The sequence below is a fragment of the Trematomus bernacchii genome, unplaced genomic scaffold (genome assembly GCF_902827165.1).
Source record: "Trematomus bernacchii unplaced genomic scaffold, fTreBer1.1, whole genome shotgun sequence".
NCBI classification, from domain to species: Eukaryota; Metazoa; Chordata; class Actinopteri; order Perciformes; family Nototheniidae; genus Trematomus; species Trematomus bernacchii.
Window position 1 is genome coordinate 15,341,826 of NW_022987648.1, and position 17,889 is coordinate 15,359,714.

Genomic DNA, 17,889 nt, shown 5'->3' on the forward strand with positions numbered 1-17,889 from the left:
AAGACAGAAGGCGAGCAGCTTGTTATTATTCTTTCTGAGAGGTGAACAGGCTGAGATCAATGGCTGCAGTGGTTTCCCCTCACCACAACTATGGCCCAGTAAAGCACAAAGAGCCATGCGGCTCCGACCCATACAGTCACAGATATTAAGTATTCCAGGAGCCTTTGAGAACAGCTGCCAAGAATAATTTCCCACATGTAACATTTCCCACCAAAGCCACAGAGTCAGAATGGCATATTCTGTACCCACCAGACCCCATGTGCCCTGCCGGGGATGGCAGAGTAATCAACGGAAAACTAGATCCACTTCACCAATAACGTCTTCATTAGGAGCTTATGAAATGTATTCGTTTTGTCCAATTAATAGGACATATGAGCATATCAAAGAAAATGGTGTTTTGTACAGGTAAATAAAAGTACCAGTCAATCAGAAAGGATAAGCTGTTAAAGGGATATATATTGATGGAGTCTTTTCAGGCTCCCATCGGGTGTTACCATAGACTGTATGGGTGTTGCTAAGCTGTTGCTCAGCAACTCATGACCTGTGTTAATGATGAGGAGGCCAGATCCCCTCCTCCCTCCTGACTCATACCCTTTCACCCTTGATATTTTTGGTATTGGTACTGAGTGCCAATGAGGCTGAACCTGCTGCTGTCAGGGATGCAATGAGGGCGGACTTGATTTATTTTTCACTTTTTCAAGGCAGAAGTTTTGCTGTTTCCAAATTGTAACAAAGAGTGTAACAAATGATTTGTGTGTCATATGCATTTTGGCCAGAAACAAATAAGATGTTAAATATTAAATATAACAGATCCTGCAATCAAACCCGACAGCATGGAGAGGGTCACATTTATGGATATTGAATACTTGCCCAAAAACGTGCCCTTTATCATCGGGGGTTGGTGACAGGCTTTGGTTTGGACACAATGTATGTTTTGGAAAAAGTCCTTTACTTAACTAAAAGCAAACATATAATGGTCTCAAAATACTCAATCAGAAGTTAAAGTCCTGAATAGAAAATGCTCTTAGTAGACATACAGAAGTATAATCAGCAGAAATGAACTCCAAGTACCAAAAGTAAATGATGATGTTCAAATACCGGTTAAAAGAATATTGATTTATGTTGTCAATGTTTTTTTTGTTTTTTTTAAATACTGGGTACATCGGCAGTAAAGTAGGCTACTACATCATGTCTTATTACTTTGCATATCATGTGTTTTAATAGGAAGTACAAAGTAGCTAGTGTTAAATAAATGTATTGGTATTAAAGTAAAATAAAATAATATTTCCCTACAAAATGTAGTTGAGTATATATATATATATGTACTTTGTCACTGCACAATGTACAGATGCTTGTCCTCTGCTGGTCTATGAGGGATGGAAGTCCCAAATATGAAACAAATGTGACAAAAATGCATCTACTCACATACATTCCAACTATGATAATCAGACAAAACATCTTTCTTCGCAGTGAAATACTATAATGATCACATCTGTGAGAGGAGTTTCGACTTGAGAAAAGCAACACGGATCTGCTCATGTGGATAATACTTGGGGAAATTATATGATTATACCTTCAATACAGCATCAGTCTGAGCTGCGGGACTGCACAGCATCTGGCCTCCGTGTGAACAAGGGAAGTAACTCAAAGTAATCCTCGTTGTGTTTAGGTTGAGGCTGAATGGGACTTACATTCATCAGGCAAATGTTGTGCCAAATTACACTGTGCCCCGGGATGAATAGAACGAGAACAAAAACATAACAACTAGGCTGCTATTCTCCCAACAGCTGTGCACTATGCTATCACAATGTAAAATGGAGTAAGACTAATATGCTTTTCCATGCTACTGCTGATAATCACAGGATACTTCACTGCCACTTATTGCCACAACGCAGTGATTCAGCAATAGTGTCATCATCAAGGAAACATCAAGAAACTGTTTGTATACTGTGTGTACAAAAAGTGTGAATCACTCATATCAACAAGTAAAACCAGAAAGAGAAATAACTGCCCGGATACATTGAGATATACCTACATTTATTTATTTTGATACATATATACAAAAGCCCATCCATGTCTGTATTTACATTGTATTTTAAGTAAGGCAAAAGATGAAAGAGCAACATGTTTTATAAAAGTACATTATAAAGTTAAATAAAATATTTCCACAACAAGAAGCAGCAAACTTATATTTTCTAGAAAGCCGAAAACAATATTCTTTTTCTCGGGTTTTGTCCTGTGTTCATGTTACATCAACAATATGCCGAGTAGATTTAGATGAAACAGTGAGAACCTAACCCTACATCCTGACATGCTAAACATCAACAAATAAAGTGTCTCATCAACTGAAGAGAAGTTGCAATTCAGTGGAGTTGTAAGTCAAGGTGGGCGCTGCCGTCTCTGCGCCCGCCAGAGAGTCCTGCCCTCTGATCTTCAGGTTGACGAACTTGATCTTCCAGCTGTTGTTCTCCAGCGGGGAGCGGATGAGGCCAAATATTTGCTCAAACACGCCCAGACAAGCTCCGTCTCTGTGGATGGTCCCGGCTACTGCCACCAGCACCAGGCCGTGGGGGGAGGCCAGGGTCCTGAGGCCCTGGGGCTCCAGGTTGGGGCTGAGGAGGACCTGCTCGTCCCGGGTCAGAGCCAGGAGACGCAGGCTGACCAGCTCAGCCCCCAGGAACTCCTCCATCTGCTCGCTGCCAGCTCTGAGAACAGAGACACAGCTCTGTCATCACGGTTTAGTTTTTGGGTTATTTTCCCAAAATGTATTGTGACTGCTTTAGTTCAAGCCTTTACTGTATGTGTGAAAGGTGCTTATCATATCTCACAAATCATTCTGATGGTCATTTTGTATACAGAAAAGTTGAAGACAATTGGTTCAGTTGGTCCTACCCAAAATAAATAACTGATTTGAACATTGAGAGTCCAACAAACCACATATCATTATAAGAAAAAGATATATTGCAATACACTTTCCAAATTCTGATTATGTTTTAAAGTCTTTTTAAGACCTACCATTCCAATTGTCTTTCTAAAAAACATAATTGACAGCATACACAAACATTTTGTAACTTTTTCTTGAATGGAAAATTCAATTGTATGTTGCATTCTTTGAAATAAATCTCTATGAATCGTATCTATTTACAAGAATGTAAAGGTATGCATAATATAATAACTTGAGGCGTCCTCCTGTCTGCCCCACATTACCTGACAGAGGAAGGATTCTGTGTGTGTGTGTGGCTGCTATGTTACTGTTAAGGCCCTGACACACCAAGCAGTCACCAGAGAACTCGCCGACGCCGACTGTTGCGTCGCCGTGTTCTTCTGCGTCTTGGCCATGTGTCGCACTGGAACACACCGCAAAGACTTCAGCCGAGCACGTACAAACTGCGCATGCGTGAGTGGCAATAACTCTCCTTACCAGCAGGCGGCGGTAGTGTGTATTCGTCATTCAAAAGAGACAACAACCGGAAGACAGAGAAGAAGAAGAAGAGACTGCGTGATCTAAACAAACAACAAATAGTGTGTGCGTTCCATTTTCACTCTCGTCCATCGAAAACATGTTTCGTGCGGTACTGGAGCTATCAGCCATTGGAGTGTTGCTTGTGAAAGATATTCTCAAGCAACCGTTTCGCTTCTCATGCACTGATTTGCTAGCTGAACAGCCAATCAGAGTGATTTCTTTGGCCTGTGGCCGACATGTTGAATCAGCCGTGCGTCGGCCATGAAAGGCCAAATAAGACGTGTCACGGCCGACGGTGCGGGACACACCAAATTGAGTTTGGGCGACAGGGCACGCTTTGTCGTCCGATTAACGAAAACGGCCGATTTCGGCCTGGTGTGTCAGGGCCTTTAGTGCTGTGGGGGAAACTCCTGAAGCAATTGGAGTCAGGACTCAGAGAGACACGAGGAGAGCTGGAGCTTTGATGGCAAACACTGACGGTTTATTTGGAGCTTCGGCCGGAGAATTCACAAGACATGTCACGGGCCACGATCTGACCACACGGTTGAGATGCCACAATCAATTCTGAAGAACCCTCCTGTAGCTCGAGGTTTTAACTAGTTCAGAGTGTAATAATCAACATTCTTCAATAGATAGACTAAACAGCTGAGGACACTGAATCACAGTTGTTGTCGCTTATGGCTCGGGGTCATCTATGGGCTCAGAACAGTCTCATAATACACACATGCACAAAGAAGGATTCACACTTGTATTTCCGGATCCACACTTGTGTTTTTCAATGCACACACAAATGTGTTCCGTTTCATATACATGTAAATAAAATCCAAATACAGAAAAAAGTTTTACATATGTATTTTTGATCCTCACATATTTGTTTTCCGTTTGAATCCCCTGCACCTGCAAACACAAACCGCTTTCTGTGCATGGATCGCTGTGCAATCGTGTGTGGGTTTTTTGAGACTCCCCTGACGGTGACCCGATTCGTACTTGTAATTTTCTATCTATAGCCAATCAGATGTCTCCTCAATTCTAAGCCAATCACATGAGCGCGTCCCCACGAGGGTATGATTTATTGCGTTCATGACACTTCATATACGCATTTTGCGCTGTCCGGAGCAGGGTTTCCGCAGACAGAATTTATTTTACCGGACAAATTTGAAACTTACCGGTCATGTTTCAATAATAATATTAATAATAAGAATTGTGTAGCAGAGTTTCCGTTAGCAGGTAATTACCGGACTATGACCGGATATGGCTAATAACACGGGAGTAACGGCTCCTCTCTTTTCCTCTCTCCCTCCCTCTCTCCTGACAGCCCGTCAGTTTCTCATGCAGCTCGCTAAAACTTCACTCGCGTTTATGTCCATATCGATCAGATCCAGCTCTCCTGATCGGCCTTTATAGAGAGCACCGATCAAACTATTAAAAGTGAATATCGGCCGATAATGACCGGCGGGGCTCCCCCCGTTGACAGTTCACTGTCTAGCACTGGCTTCGTAGTGCACTGATCGATTAGGCTAAGCTAACCTGAAGCTGCTCCCTCCACACTCACAACAACTTCATACAGACATAAATAAAGCAGCTGTATTCACCATACAGGAAACACACATTTAAAACGGTTTTGCCTGCCGTTTTTATGTACACAAGCATTCATTAATGGTTCGGAAAGTGGCACTGTACCTTAATAATATAAAGGCTTGTATTTGCGTGCATTTCCTGTTCGGAAAGTGGCAATGTACTGAGAGTGGAAGTGTCCTGAGATTAGCGCCTGCAGGCAGGCTCCATGGACCTGTCAGCTCCGGACAGCGCAAAATGCGTACATGAAGCGCTACGTCATGAACGCAAGAAATCTACCCTCGTGGGGGCGCGCTTATGTGATTGGCTTAGAATTGAGGAGACATCTGATTGGCTATAGATAGAAAAAATTACAAATACGAATCGGGTGACCGTCAGGGGAGTCTCAAAAAACCCACACACGAATGCACAGCAATCCATGCACAGAAAGCGGTTTGTGTTTGTAGGTGCAGCGGTTTTAAACGGAAAACAAATATGTGAGGATCAAAAATACATATGTAAAACTTTTTTCTGTATTTGGATTTTATTTAAAATGTATATGAAACGGAACACATTTGTGTGTGCATTGAAAAACACAAGTGTGGATCCGGAAACACAAGTGTGAATCCTTTTGCGGATCATGAAATACAAGTGTGAATCCTTCTGTGTGCATGTGTGTATTATGAGACTGTTCTGAGCCCATAGTGAAGGATGTGTTCCAGGTGTCCCACAACAATAACTATCTCTGACAGAGAGTTGCCCGGTCATAAACTGGTAACAACAACAAAATGCTAGGGCAGCCCCTCCTTAAGGGAGATAGCATGCTGCCCAAGGCTGGGCCTCTGCGTCAGAGGGCGAAAGATGACATGCAGGGGAAATTATTCCCTGACAAGTGCCACTGTGTTTACGATATAAAACCATTTTAAGCCAGGTGTGTAAATTTGAACAGCACATATATATGAGATTGAATAGCCGGTCACCATAATGTCAGACTATCTGACAACCCTGACATTTTGCTTGGTGAATCTCTAAGAGTAGCTTAATTTCAATGTACTTACTGTTAATGGCATTCTTACCTGGAGAGAAGGCATAGCTTCGCATCAGGCCAGAAGTGTTTTGGTCCCCAGTCCTGAGGCGGCTGGCCCAGAGAGGGGTTCTGACTGTTTAAGAGTGGGAAGAACCACTGGCAGAACTGCTGGCCGAGCACCAGCTCTAACCCTGACCCTGTCCCTACCTTCCCAGAAGACCAGAGCTCCAGGGTCCTTTTCACCAGCTTGTTTTTCTCGCTGTTTGGGGGCATCACCACACCTTCATTGGCAAGGTATTTAAATATGAGGTCACGATGAACCTTCTTCCTTTTCAGGAACTCTTCAGCATTTTCAGTAAAGGTGATAATTGCTCCAATGGCCTCTATACAAACATATGAAGAAAAGGCACATGGATGATGTTATTATTTGAACATATGTTCTTTCGGTATAAGAAAAAACGCACGAGCAGTCCCTGGCGTCAGTTCATGCACATTTTTATGTTCTGAACTAATGTCATGTTAGTTCATGTCTGAGACATTTATAGCTGACAAAATAGCCCCACCAAGTCTGTGGCACGAAAATATAATTTAAATAATATAAAATATATGTTAAACATTGACTTGTTCAGTCTGTTGAAATATAAGGCAATTGATTGTAGTTAAAGTTAAGTAAGCTTTAGTTGATAGTATGCTAGCTATCTTGCTACTTGTTATCTGGTACAACGTTACCTGTCACATTCTCCACAACTATCAGCTTGTTCGTCACTGTGTCACTGAGTGAGAATACATCGTCTTTTGACAGAGACTGCAGTAACTTTGTACATCCAGCTCGCTCTGTTTCTGACAGTCCAGACATTTTCGACACTGCATAACGAAACTTAAGATCCTCTTCCCTCTATTTGTGTCCTTCTAGAAAAGTGTCCGTACAGAAACATGAATGAGTGGGAAAACGTTCCGGAAAAAGCCATGGTACGACCATTCTGCAGAGGACACCAAGCTGCTTTCAGGACTATAGGAATTATTGTTTATATGGTTAACCCTAACCCTAAATACACATGAACAACAACCCGTAATACTTGGTTCTACTATCTGAAGAAAATCATCAGAAGTTATGTGACCAACGTGTTTTTAAGGATTAACTAGAATTTCATAGATTATTTTACATTTCAAAGCAGTCCTTTTTTTGTTCGATAATAATTACATGTATGGTTGTATATGCCATGTTAAAAGGGGACCTTTTAATTAGAACAAAATGCAGAATTCAGTTCACAGATACAAAAATCTGGTTTTAGGTTTTAAACATGTGATTGTTTTTTTGTATTGGTAATTTAGGTTTTGGATGTTTTTATTTATAATCAATCGTATTTACGAGGAGCACCTGAAGGCATCACAGGACAAGATAGCTAGCTAAATAAAAGCAGCTAGCCTGCGCAATGATGATGTTCTGCCAGTGCAGCTGTGTGGAAATACACCTGCAAGATAAGCGACCTCTCAGCTGGCAACACACATAGCATTTTAATTCACAGGAAAGAAGAACGCAACTGCACGATTTAAAACTGTACTGCCGAATAACGAAAGGGAGTAAATCGCGTAAAGGTAACGTACCACTATGTTTTGATAATAGATCCACATTAGCTTGTTTAACCTTTCGCCCCTGCATAGTTTAGCTTGTATACACATACCTGTATCGTTAAATATTGTTTATCGTATGCCATTAAACGACTTGTGTAATGATTTAATCTCTGTTGATATTATCGCTTCTTAGGTATTGGAGCAAACGACCGTATCCAGTGCCAAACTCCATAAGAAACTTTGCACATTTAAAGTAACTTTAGCATTGCTCGTTAGTAACCCTTTACAACCACTAACATGTAAACATTTTCTATAATAATACGTTTTATTTTACAATTCGGGATATTGGTATAACTTTAGTTTGAGTTAATTTGTTGGTTTAAAGGCTTAGTTAATGTGCATTCATCTTTTATCAACATTCTGAATAAGGTATTATTACTGTATAAATGCTGTATAAATGAAGCTGATATACAGGCGGACGGGAAAATTCCTTAGTAGTAAATCAATTATAAAATAAGAACATTTTGTGGAGTCAATGCTTGTGGACTGTTTTTAATGCAAATGTTATGTTCTCACTTGCATATTGTTTTTGGAAGCATTTATTTTGTTAAGAAATCAGGACATGGAATTTGACCATGTTTTCAACACTAGGTGTGGTATTGATTGATAAGCCTGACAGGCTGATATTGCCTAACTGCTGCACTAAAACTCTGTCACAATGAGGAACTGTTTTATTGGCTTACTTCAGTTTCTATCATTTCACATCGTTACACATCACAGTGGCCTGCTTTCAACACAAGGACATGTTCTGAAATGAGCTAAGAGGAAATTGTTTAAGTAATTTCCCAAATGATGCAAACATATTTCCTCAAACCAGAGTAATAAAGAAACTGGTTTAAATCTCTCAACTGGCCAACATAACTCAACATACAGTACTATTAGAAATTGTCAAAAAAAAGTAACTTCTTTCCTTTAGTCATTTGCTAAATAACTCAGTTTCCTTCCTGAGAAAGCACAAATTAAATCAGAAGAAAGAGAGAGATACAAATCTGTAAAGAGTGGAACAGATATGAAATAATTAGTATGTCCTGGATCTTGTCTAAATAGAAGTCAGAATAAATCATACATTTTAAACCTGCAGTTTTCTTTGTACTACCAATTTCATGCTTTAAGTGTCAACAAAGAAAAGTGTAGGTATACAAACAAACATTTTTCACATTTAGGCAAATCACACTATTAAATTGTTTTTAAATCAGTCTTTCAAGAGTCTGAAACACTAAGTAGGGGGAATTAGGATTGAATATATTTTCTGACGTTGCATTATAACATTTCTTCATATTTGTAACATTGATTTTTTGTTAAATATTATAGATCCGGATAGAGGAAAGGATTGGGTTCAAAACTGTTTTTTAATATTATTCCGAATATCATTAAAATAAAAGTCTTGCTCCTAACTAGCATTAAGCTACAGAAACCAACTCTTCATGCATGAATAAAACACAGACAATATGGAGCTACCCAATAACACAAAAAGCCCAAAAAGCGTAGAATTACACTTTCAACGATATAAAGACTTGAAAAAGTCAAAAATTGGAATCCACAAGCTAACCCAGAGAAATGCAATTGTTTAAAGCTTTATTCAGGCCAAAAGGTATGTCGCTTATACATTGGAATTCAACAACATTTAAGTGTGTTGAATAAAGTACCTGTGTACACATGTGAATCATATCGTTGATCAGGAAAAACAGGGAGCGCAGCATTTCTTTTATCTGGCAGTCGAAGTTTAAAACATTTAGCTTTCTTATGTTTCCTTTATTGCAGCAGATGGAGGAGTTTGAGAGCAGTTCTCTGGGCCGGGTCACGGTGTACTCAATCCAGGGCTGCCCACACTGTGTGCAGGCTAAAGCCACCCTGGGGGGTCTGGGGGTCCCAGTGTGTGACGTGGATGTGGGGAAGCATCCGGAGCTCAGAGCCAGGGTGAAGCAGCTGACCGGACGCAGCTCCGTGCCTCAGATCTTCTTCAACAATATTCATGTAGGCGGGAATGATGACCTACAGAAAATGGTGAGAAGAAACTAAGTTTAATGTATAAAATGTTTTGTGTAAGTGTCAAAAAATATATAATTGCAGAAAAAACTAATTTTTGAAATTGTGGTTTAACTCTTTTAAATTATTTAACCATTTTGCCCATACATGTACTTTGTTTTTCACACAATATAAATACAACAATACAAAGAACATGCCTAAGCCTATGCCATATATCCAATAACATTTTGGCAAAGCAAACCGACCAAATAATATGTACAGTATACCAAAAAGTCAAACATATACAGAAGAGGATTAGGGCCACACGAAAACAAAAATGTGGGGATGTGAAAAAAGTCAGAATTCTGAGATTAAAGTCAGAATTCTGAGAAAAAAGTCAGGTCAGTCAAAAAAAAACTTTTTTCTTCTTCACATCCCCAAAAAATTGTTTTCATCTGACCCTAATCCTCTCCCGTACACATACATTTAAATGCATAGAAATACAAATCAAACACTTGCATGTGTGTCTGTCCTCAGGCTCCTGAAGAGCTGCAGAGGCTGGTGAATGTTGTGAGGAAAGAGCCTCTTCCAGCAGACGCCCCCCCCCCTCCCAGAGGAGAATCCAACAGAGAGCACGTCAGGGGAGACGGATGGAGGTGAGGGATTCAGGTTCTGACAAAACACTTTTTCCTTTTCCCAATTCAAGTTGTTTTCTTTGCCAGCAATATCATTTGTTAGAGATTTTGTGCAGAAATACATTTGACACTGCTGTACTCAATGCCTTAACCCTATTAGAATGCACATTTCATGGTGTGTTTATCTTGAAGTGTATTTAAAAAGATCTGATGGTTTACTGTGCTCAGAAATGAGATGGTGAAATGAACCACACTGAGGGGTGTGTTTGGGTAACAGCAGATGTGTGTGTCACTCTTGCTAACACACACAGTTGATACAGGAAACATGACACTCCGTCTGGCAGCACAGTACCTGTTTGGCTTTAACCTCCTACAGTGTAAACAAAGTCTGTCCAAAGAGACACAAACACAGCTCTTAGTGGAGTAAGATTTGCGTTTGAATTATATCATTATGTTAACACATTCCATCTGTTTTTTACTCCCTTGACAGTCTTGATTAAAACAATTCTTATAATACCGTTGACGTATTTCAGTAATTCTGTCCAGATTTGGCTGCTATGAGGAGCATGTAGGCCACTGTATAGCCCCGTGTTATTAGGAGAGAATCTGACTCTCAAAGTTGTTAATCTGAATGAACCACTTTGATTCAATGCTGTCATTTCCCAATTCTTTAATCCAAATAAGTGGATATAGTGAAGATATGTCCTGTTTAAATATGTTTCACCACATGTTGTGTGGTAAAAGGGCAAAAATATATATATTTTTTAAGTAAAATAGTCCTAAACTCTATGGTACGTTTTTTTTCTTTGGTCTTTCTTTCTTTAAATACAAAGAAACCGAACAGCCATGCTGGATTATTCCTTTATTTCCCGGGGTCTACACAAAAACATCAAAAATGAAAAGCTAGTTAAAATAAAACAAGGAAAGACAAAACAAGCAAAATATAAGGATCAGAAAATGTGTGAAATTACATATGGAACAATAAACAATGATGTACTACAATGTAAACAAAAACAAAAGTGTCACAAATACATAGCAACAAAGTAATAAAAATAGTAGATGCAACACTGAAAAAAAACAATAACCAAAGAGAAAAGGAGAAGCTATGACCTGATGAAACTAATTTGCCACCTTTCCCACCAACAACATTTTCTGTGTTTGTACATATGTCGCTGACCCTCACAGAGTTTGTGTGTGAGAGAGATGAGTTGGCGGACCTGGTAGAGAACTTCAAACATGGCAATGTGATTGGCAGTCATAGGAAGGGGCTGACAGTACACAAAAAGAGCTTCTCCAGTGACCAGCTGGTTGACTGGCTACACAAAGAGAAGGGCATGGGTGAGTAAGGCTGTGGACCTGCAGTCAAACAGGCGTTCAGCGTCCTGTCACTCTGATTCTAAAGCAGTTAATAGCATAATCTGATGCCCTGATTGATACAAATTGTCTGTGGCGTGTGTGTGTGTGTGCCAGCCAGGGCTGAGGCCTGTAGCACTGGCCAGGCCATGATGCAGAAGAAGTACATGGTGAGTGTGCGTGGCTGTGGGGAGAAGGAAGTCTGTTTTGGAGAGGGGAAAGGCGCTCTGTACAGGCTGCTCGAGCACGACCCTCACTCGGCCCTCAACGCAGGACGGATGGCCGCCTGCATCCCCATCCCGGGTAGGTCAGGACTAGACCCGGCTCTGGGGCGTACGCACTCACATTGTAGATTCAGGCTGACTGGGGGCCTCCAGTGCTCTCTAACCCCCGTCCTCTCTCTGCTGCTGCTGGCTTTGGTTTATGAACTCTTTGGAGGCTTGGGGGTGCGTATTATGTCTGTGAGCTTTGTGGTGGGGCGAACTGAGGTAGGGCTTAATGATATATCTTGTATATATGGCCTTTTATGATAAATTATGGACAGAAACGTCTATGCTTGACCCTTAGAATTAAGCTGTAGTTAGATTTGTTTTAGTCTGTAATGTTATATTGTAAATTCAGTGCTATAATTATTTAGTCTGTCAGAAACCTCATCCATTGATTTTGATCAAAAGGGAAAATTGGCCTGAAAAATGTATATCATTGAAGCCCTATTTCAAACCCATGTTTGCTTTCTGCAGGTCTGGTGTCATCTTCTGATGATTCTTTTCTTCTCCCAAGTGTTTTGTTCTTTGGTCGTGCTTAGATGTTTGGTGCGTTGTATTTATACCTGAATGTTGCTCACCTCCAGAAGCTAACTAACAAATTACTCCGTGCTGAACACAGAGGTGACCATAATCACTGTTAGCATTATTATGCTTCATCTGCAGTGCTCTCTTTTTCCACAGGTACTAAGTATCTTATCTGTAGACAACACTAGCCTGATCTTTATGCAAATGATTTAGTTTTTTCCCCCATGGATTATTTCACAGCTACTCTGAGTACACTCACCAAACATGTATGCTGCTTTGCTAACACAGTTGCTTTTACCTTTCAGATATTGGTTTTGTTGGTCTCACCAAAGAACACTGTTTAATCTAAAACATTAACCCTTCTCTCTATCTCTTTCTCTCTCTCAGCTGCCGAGCTGTCTTTGCTTTTACGGGAGTTGATCCTGAAATTGTTCTCTGAACATCTTTCTGCTGACGGCAAGGTAAGGAGACGCAGAGTGTTTTCATCTGTCTGTTGATTTTTAACTGGTTATGATTAGATGGCATACACTGCTTACTATTGCACTTGGAAGGTGAATGTTAGGGGAGGTTTGGTGTTTTGGAGACAAACAGGTTTATTTACAGGTCTATCCTTTTCTGCTATATCTTAAAAGGTCAAACAAAAAAAAAAGATGATATATATTAACTCATATTATTTAACCAGGTAAATGTGTCATTGAGATTTAAAATCTATTTTTCAAGAGCGACCTGGCCAAGAGGGCAGCATGAACAATGTTCCAACAAATGAACCCAAAACAAAACAGGCAGACGAATACAGGGGTCGTAAAACAGAAATAAAACCAGTCAATATGCAAATAAAAGAAACTATTATAAAACATTTAAAAACTGGCACAATTTTCAAACGACTTCAATTAGGGGGTGTAAGAGCAATCACATCGACCAATGGTTTCTTGTTCTCTGTTCTTTAAGATGGACTTGAACTCCCCATAGTGATTCAATCTGACGGTTTCAGCTCCTTCTGTACATTATTTCAGACAGAAGGAGCTGAATTTTTACCTAGTTCTGCTCTCACTTTAGGAACCAGCATCTGAATAATATCTTGAGAGCGCAGGCCATATAGACTTTGTTTTTTTACACATATAAGTGCAAATATAATTGATGGTGTAGAGGCTAAGCCAACGCTTTAAGCCTCTGAGGATCCACTATGTTTGCGTAATTGACGCACATAACATTTGCCAGGTGAATAAAAGTCAGATACCAAGTTTCCAGTTAAATACAGTCCATGTATTTCCTTTTTACTGGTGTCCATTTAACTTGCTTCATTTTATTATTCACCATACACAATATTACGGTTCACACAATACCTTTAGCAAATGTTTGTAATCCTGTGTTTGTGTGTGTTCTCCGTGTGTGTGTGTGTGTTCTTTGTGTGTGTTCTCCGTGTGTGGCCAAAAACTGTATGGCCTTCCGGCGGAACCTCTAACCACGAACATTGGTTCCTACCTTTATACCCACGGTGTTAATTGGCTCCTAGAGATGGGTTTGTTAAGCTGTGCATATTTGTGAAACAGGGTACTGTATGTTTTCTTGTTGCTCCACCAGTCTGTGGACTACAAGGGCATGTCAGGTGACCCTGCCTTCGAGCGGTACTGTGAGCTGGCCATCCAGCTGCAGCGGGTGGAGCTGCTCTCTCTCAGCCGGGAGGAGAAGCTGGCCTTCTTCATCAACATCTACAACGCCTTGGTCATCCACGGGAACCTCCGCCTGGGGGCCCCCACCAACATGCTGCAGAGATACAAAGTAGGGTCACACAGCCACACTTTAAGAGGCTACAGGGTCTCCTGAAGTCCTCATAGCCCATAGTCCTCACTGTAATTGAAAATACAATATGAAAATATTTATGTGTTTTTTAATACTTTGAAATAGTGCTGCAAAAAATATGTAGATATCAATATTGCTTAGATAATGTTTCTATGTTGAAGTTGAGGTTAGCCATTTCTTTATGCTGATTTTAACCAGTATCTCCTATAATGTACATAATTGTACATCCAGAGTGAAATCTAAAGATAAACATGCAAATTAAGTGACATAAATGGTTGTGTTATCTTAATATTTGATACATGTACTTTGATTAAAAATATATATTGTGTTCCTGTCCCTTATGTAGTTCTTCAACTATGTGAGCTACCTGATTGGAGGAGAGTTGTTCACACTACAGGACATTGAGAATGGCGTTCTGAGAGGGAACAGTAGAGGAATGGCTCAGCTATTAAGGCCCTTTTCCAAAACAGACCCACGACTACAGGTATTCAGACATTCTGTTAAATCACAGAACATTTAAATAATTCACAAGATAGACACTGTTTTGACAGAATAACTAGAGTAATGTTCTATTTCTCATGTTGTCCACTAGGTGGCGCTTCCAGATGCTGAGCCCCTCATTCACTTTGCCTTGAACTGTGGAGCAAAGGGCTGCCCACCCATCAAAACATACACTCCAAAGGTGAGCAGAGTTCAGCAATATGGATTAAGTGTATCTGCAACATATGTGGTGAATACAAATCTGATCTACCCTATCAGGACATCGACAGCCAGCTCCGCACAGCAGCAGAGGCCTTCCTGGAAAACGATGACTCCTGCCTGGTGGATTCTGGGAAAAGAGAAGTGCGACTCAGTCAGATTTTCAAGTGGTACAAAGCTGACTTTGGAGGAACGGATGAAAAGGTACTTCTGACTCCCAACTGACCACTGCGCAGTCTTTTTTTCAAAAACTGGAATCACAGGAGTGGTGGAAGAAATATTGAAATATTTTTTCACAAGTTAAAGTAGAAACATACTATACTTTTTTGTATTAAATTGTACCAAAAGTATGATGCAATACAAATATTTTTTTAACAAAATTGAAGTTAGTGTTGCCAGTGTCTTAATCATATTTCGATGATAATTGTGAATAAATACCATCCATTAACCCTGTGTTTTCTCTCTCTGCAGCTGCTGAAGTGGGTGCTGGATCACATGGGCGACTCCCCGAAGAAGAACAGCCTGCAGGATGTGATATCTGCTGGGAAGACCAAAGTCATCTTCCTCCCTTACGACTGGAGCACCAACGGCACACACTGAGCATCTCTCTGCTGCTCCAGTGTGTCTCTGCTTCTGTCCACTTCCTACTGAGCTGCATCTCCTCTGAAACCAGAAGGTCGGTGACCATGTGTTTCACAAATGCAATCCACTGGTCCTCAACCATGCAAATCGACGTTATGCAAAACAAACTGTACATTCAAGTGGTGAGAGGGGCGCGTTTGCACTGTCCCATAGAGTCATACTTCTCCCCCATGTTTAAATGTCATACGTACGAGTTGAACATCAACGTTTTCATTGGTTTGAAGCAACAATAATCGAGCCATTTAGAAATCAAGATGTTATTGACTTCCGTTATTATTGTACTATGTTCAATTTTATCCTGAAACTTTCCCAAATTATTAATCGAACCCCTACCCAAAGACTGCATTTAGTGTGTTGAGAAAAAAAATCTATAATATTTATTGTAATTGGTCTAAATTCTTGAAATCGGATATGGACCTACTTCATAACCAAGTCCACAACTTGGACATTTTTAGATCGCATGAAATCTGACTTTTGTAATTCAGGAAAAAGAATGACAAAATAGACTAGTGTTTTTTCCTCAAGTATAACGATATATAGTACAAACACCGTTTACCCAAATACTGTATATAGTAAGACAAGAAAATCTAACTTTGTCCTACAAAAATGTAACATTTCTTCAGAGTTTTCTTGGGCAAGCACTTCAACCTTTGAATTAGGAAGGACATTCAAAAATGAACTAAAAGCATACTGTATAATAATTTAACAATTCTCAACATGGCTTCCATGTCCTCAACACTATGTCAGCAACTCGGGAGTCATAGATTACCACCCTCTTCAGTCCAATACAACACTCAGCAGGCGGTTTATGTGGAGCATTTCATCAGAGCAGAGGTAGGTGAGACACACACCCTGCCTTGGAAAGCCATATCGAAGCCCTTTTAACTCACAAACTTACACAGTCAAGTTTAGCAGCTGCAGATTCTCCTCATTCTCCAATGTTTAAAATGCTTTTTTACAGGTAAAGAAACTACAAGCTGTGGAAATTAAACATTAGTATCCAACTTATGGATATTAAATATTAAAATATAAAGACAACTTCACCTCTGGCTGTAGAACAAGATAACATTCTTTGAAGCTTTTTACAAAAAAACTATGATAATGAATTTATTATAAAAGAAAATCTTGTTTACAGCGCTTTTGCATGGCTTGATTATTTTTTTTATTATTTTGTTACTTCCTTACTTTATGTTAGCCTACATGGATGTCCACCCCTCTCTTTTTGATCCAGGTCTTCCATTTGAAATGACTACTGCTGTGTTTTTAAGCGCAGTTATTTAGTAAAATATATATATATATATATAGTAATATTTTGAATTCTAGAAATATGTATCATAGCTACACCCCTTTGGGAAGCACTCTGCCACTTTGCATGTGTATCACCAACTCTGAATGCTGTTCAGACATGTTTGTACTGTGTTTTTCACAAACAAAAAAGTTAACTGTTGGTCAGTGTGAGATTTATGGGCTGTTTGTCCAGATATTTCAAGGGTGTCTGCGGGAAGTGAAGAAAAACTTCATGTCTTCAATTATTGTTTGTTTTATTACCCAGATCATTAGTCATGAATATAATTAAATGTAGCAATTTGAGTGTAGATTATATTACTTTAGGGTTTCTGCCTTTAAATCTGTACAGGACCTACCTTTGGTTCCATAATTGAAGGATTTTCTTATCTCAGGTCAAAGGAAAATGTGTGAGGAAACGATATTAGGGTGTCTGATGTCATCGATGCACTGTAGGATGCATGTTGTGTATAACATGTCCATCTCTCTCCATATTCCTTTGCAAAGACATCGTGTCCGTTTCTTAGTCCTTAAAATAAGCAGCACCAGAGCATATGGTGAAATAAGCATGTGTTAAAAACTGGAATGCATTCGCTGCACGACTCTGGAAACTGTTGAAAGCTGTTCTGTAGCCGGACAGCCTGTCAACTCTCTAGAGCCTGTTATTGGAATGCAATAGATTGAGAATATAACCTGAGTTCCTGTTACTCTATTATTTAGTGACCGATGGTAAAATACACTTTGTTGGCTAAACTGGACTGAACAAGTACATTTTATTTATGTATTTAGATTTTCCCTGTACTTTATAGAACCTTGTGTATCAGGAAAATGTGACGCAAAAAGTTTTTTAAACAAGAAATTCTAATATATTCTATTTCCTCTTTCCTGGGGTGAACAATAAAGCAATATGTTTATGAACAATAAATATGCAATGCCTGAACTTAACCGTCTCCTTTACTGTGTAAACTCACTGCATTTTCTTTTGAAGCAAATGAAACTAAGAAAGAAAACTGGATTGTTGATTTATGTGAATACATTATTATA

At 39.7% G+C, this 17,889-nt stretch overlaps 2 protein-coding genes across 2 annotated transcripts; one reads left to right on the top strand and one right to left on the bottom strand.

Moving 5' to 3' along the window:
• Window positions 1-2,016: 2,016 nt before the first annotated feature.
• Window positions 2,017-6,995, bottom strand: cunh3orf38 (chromosome unknown C3orf38 homolog). The gene is made up of 3 exons (XM_034134167.1): window positions 6,774-6,995; window positions 6,094-6,427; window positions 2,017-2,705 (listed from the first exon to the last, which is right to left on the bottom strand). Exons 1-3 carry the CDS (start codon window positions 6,898-6,900, stop codon window positions 2,342-2,344), a joined length of 825 nt encoding a protein of 274 aa, XP_033990058.1. The 5' UTR covers window positions 6,901-6,995; the 3' UTR covers window positions 2,017-2,341.
• Window positions 6,996-7,452: 457 nt separating this feature from the next.
• On the top strand, window positions 7,453-17,790 carry zgc:152951 (uncharacterized protein LOC569013 homolog). Its single transcript, XM_034134389.1, is given in 12 exon segments — window positions 7,453-7,640; window positions 9,441-9,680; window positions 10,179-10,241; window positions 10,243-10,297; window positions 11,462-11,614; window positions 11,747-11,932; window positions 12,808-12,881; window positions 14,002-14,199; window positions 14,567-14,704; window positions 14,813-14,902; window positions 14,980-15,123; window positions 15,391-17,790. Coding segments are annotated over 11 exon segments (1,470 nt in total). The 5' UTR covers window positions 7,453-7,640; the 3' UTR covers window positions 15,520-17,790.
• Window positions 17,791-17,889: the final 99 nt, after the last annotated feature.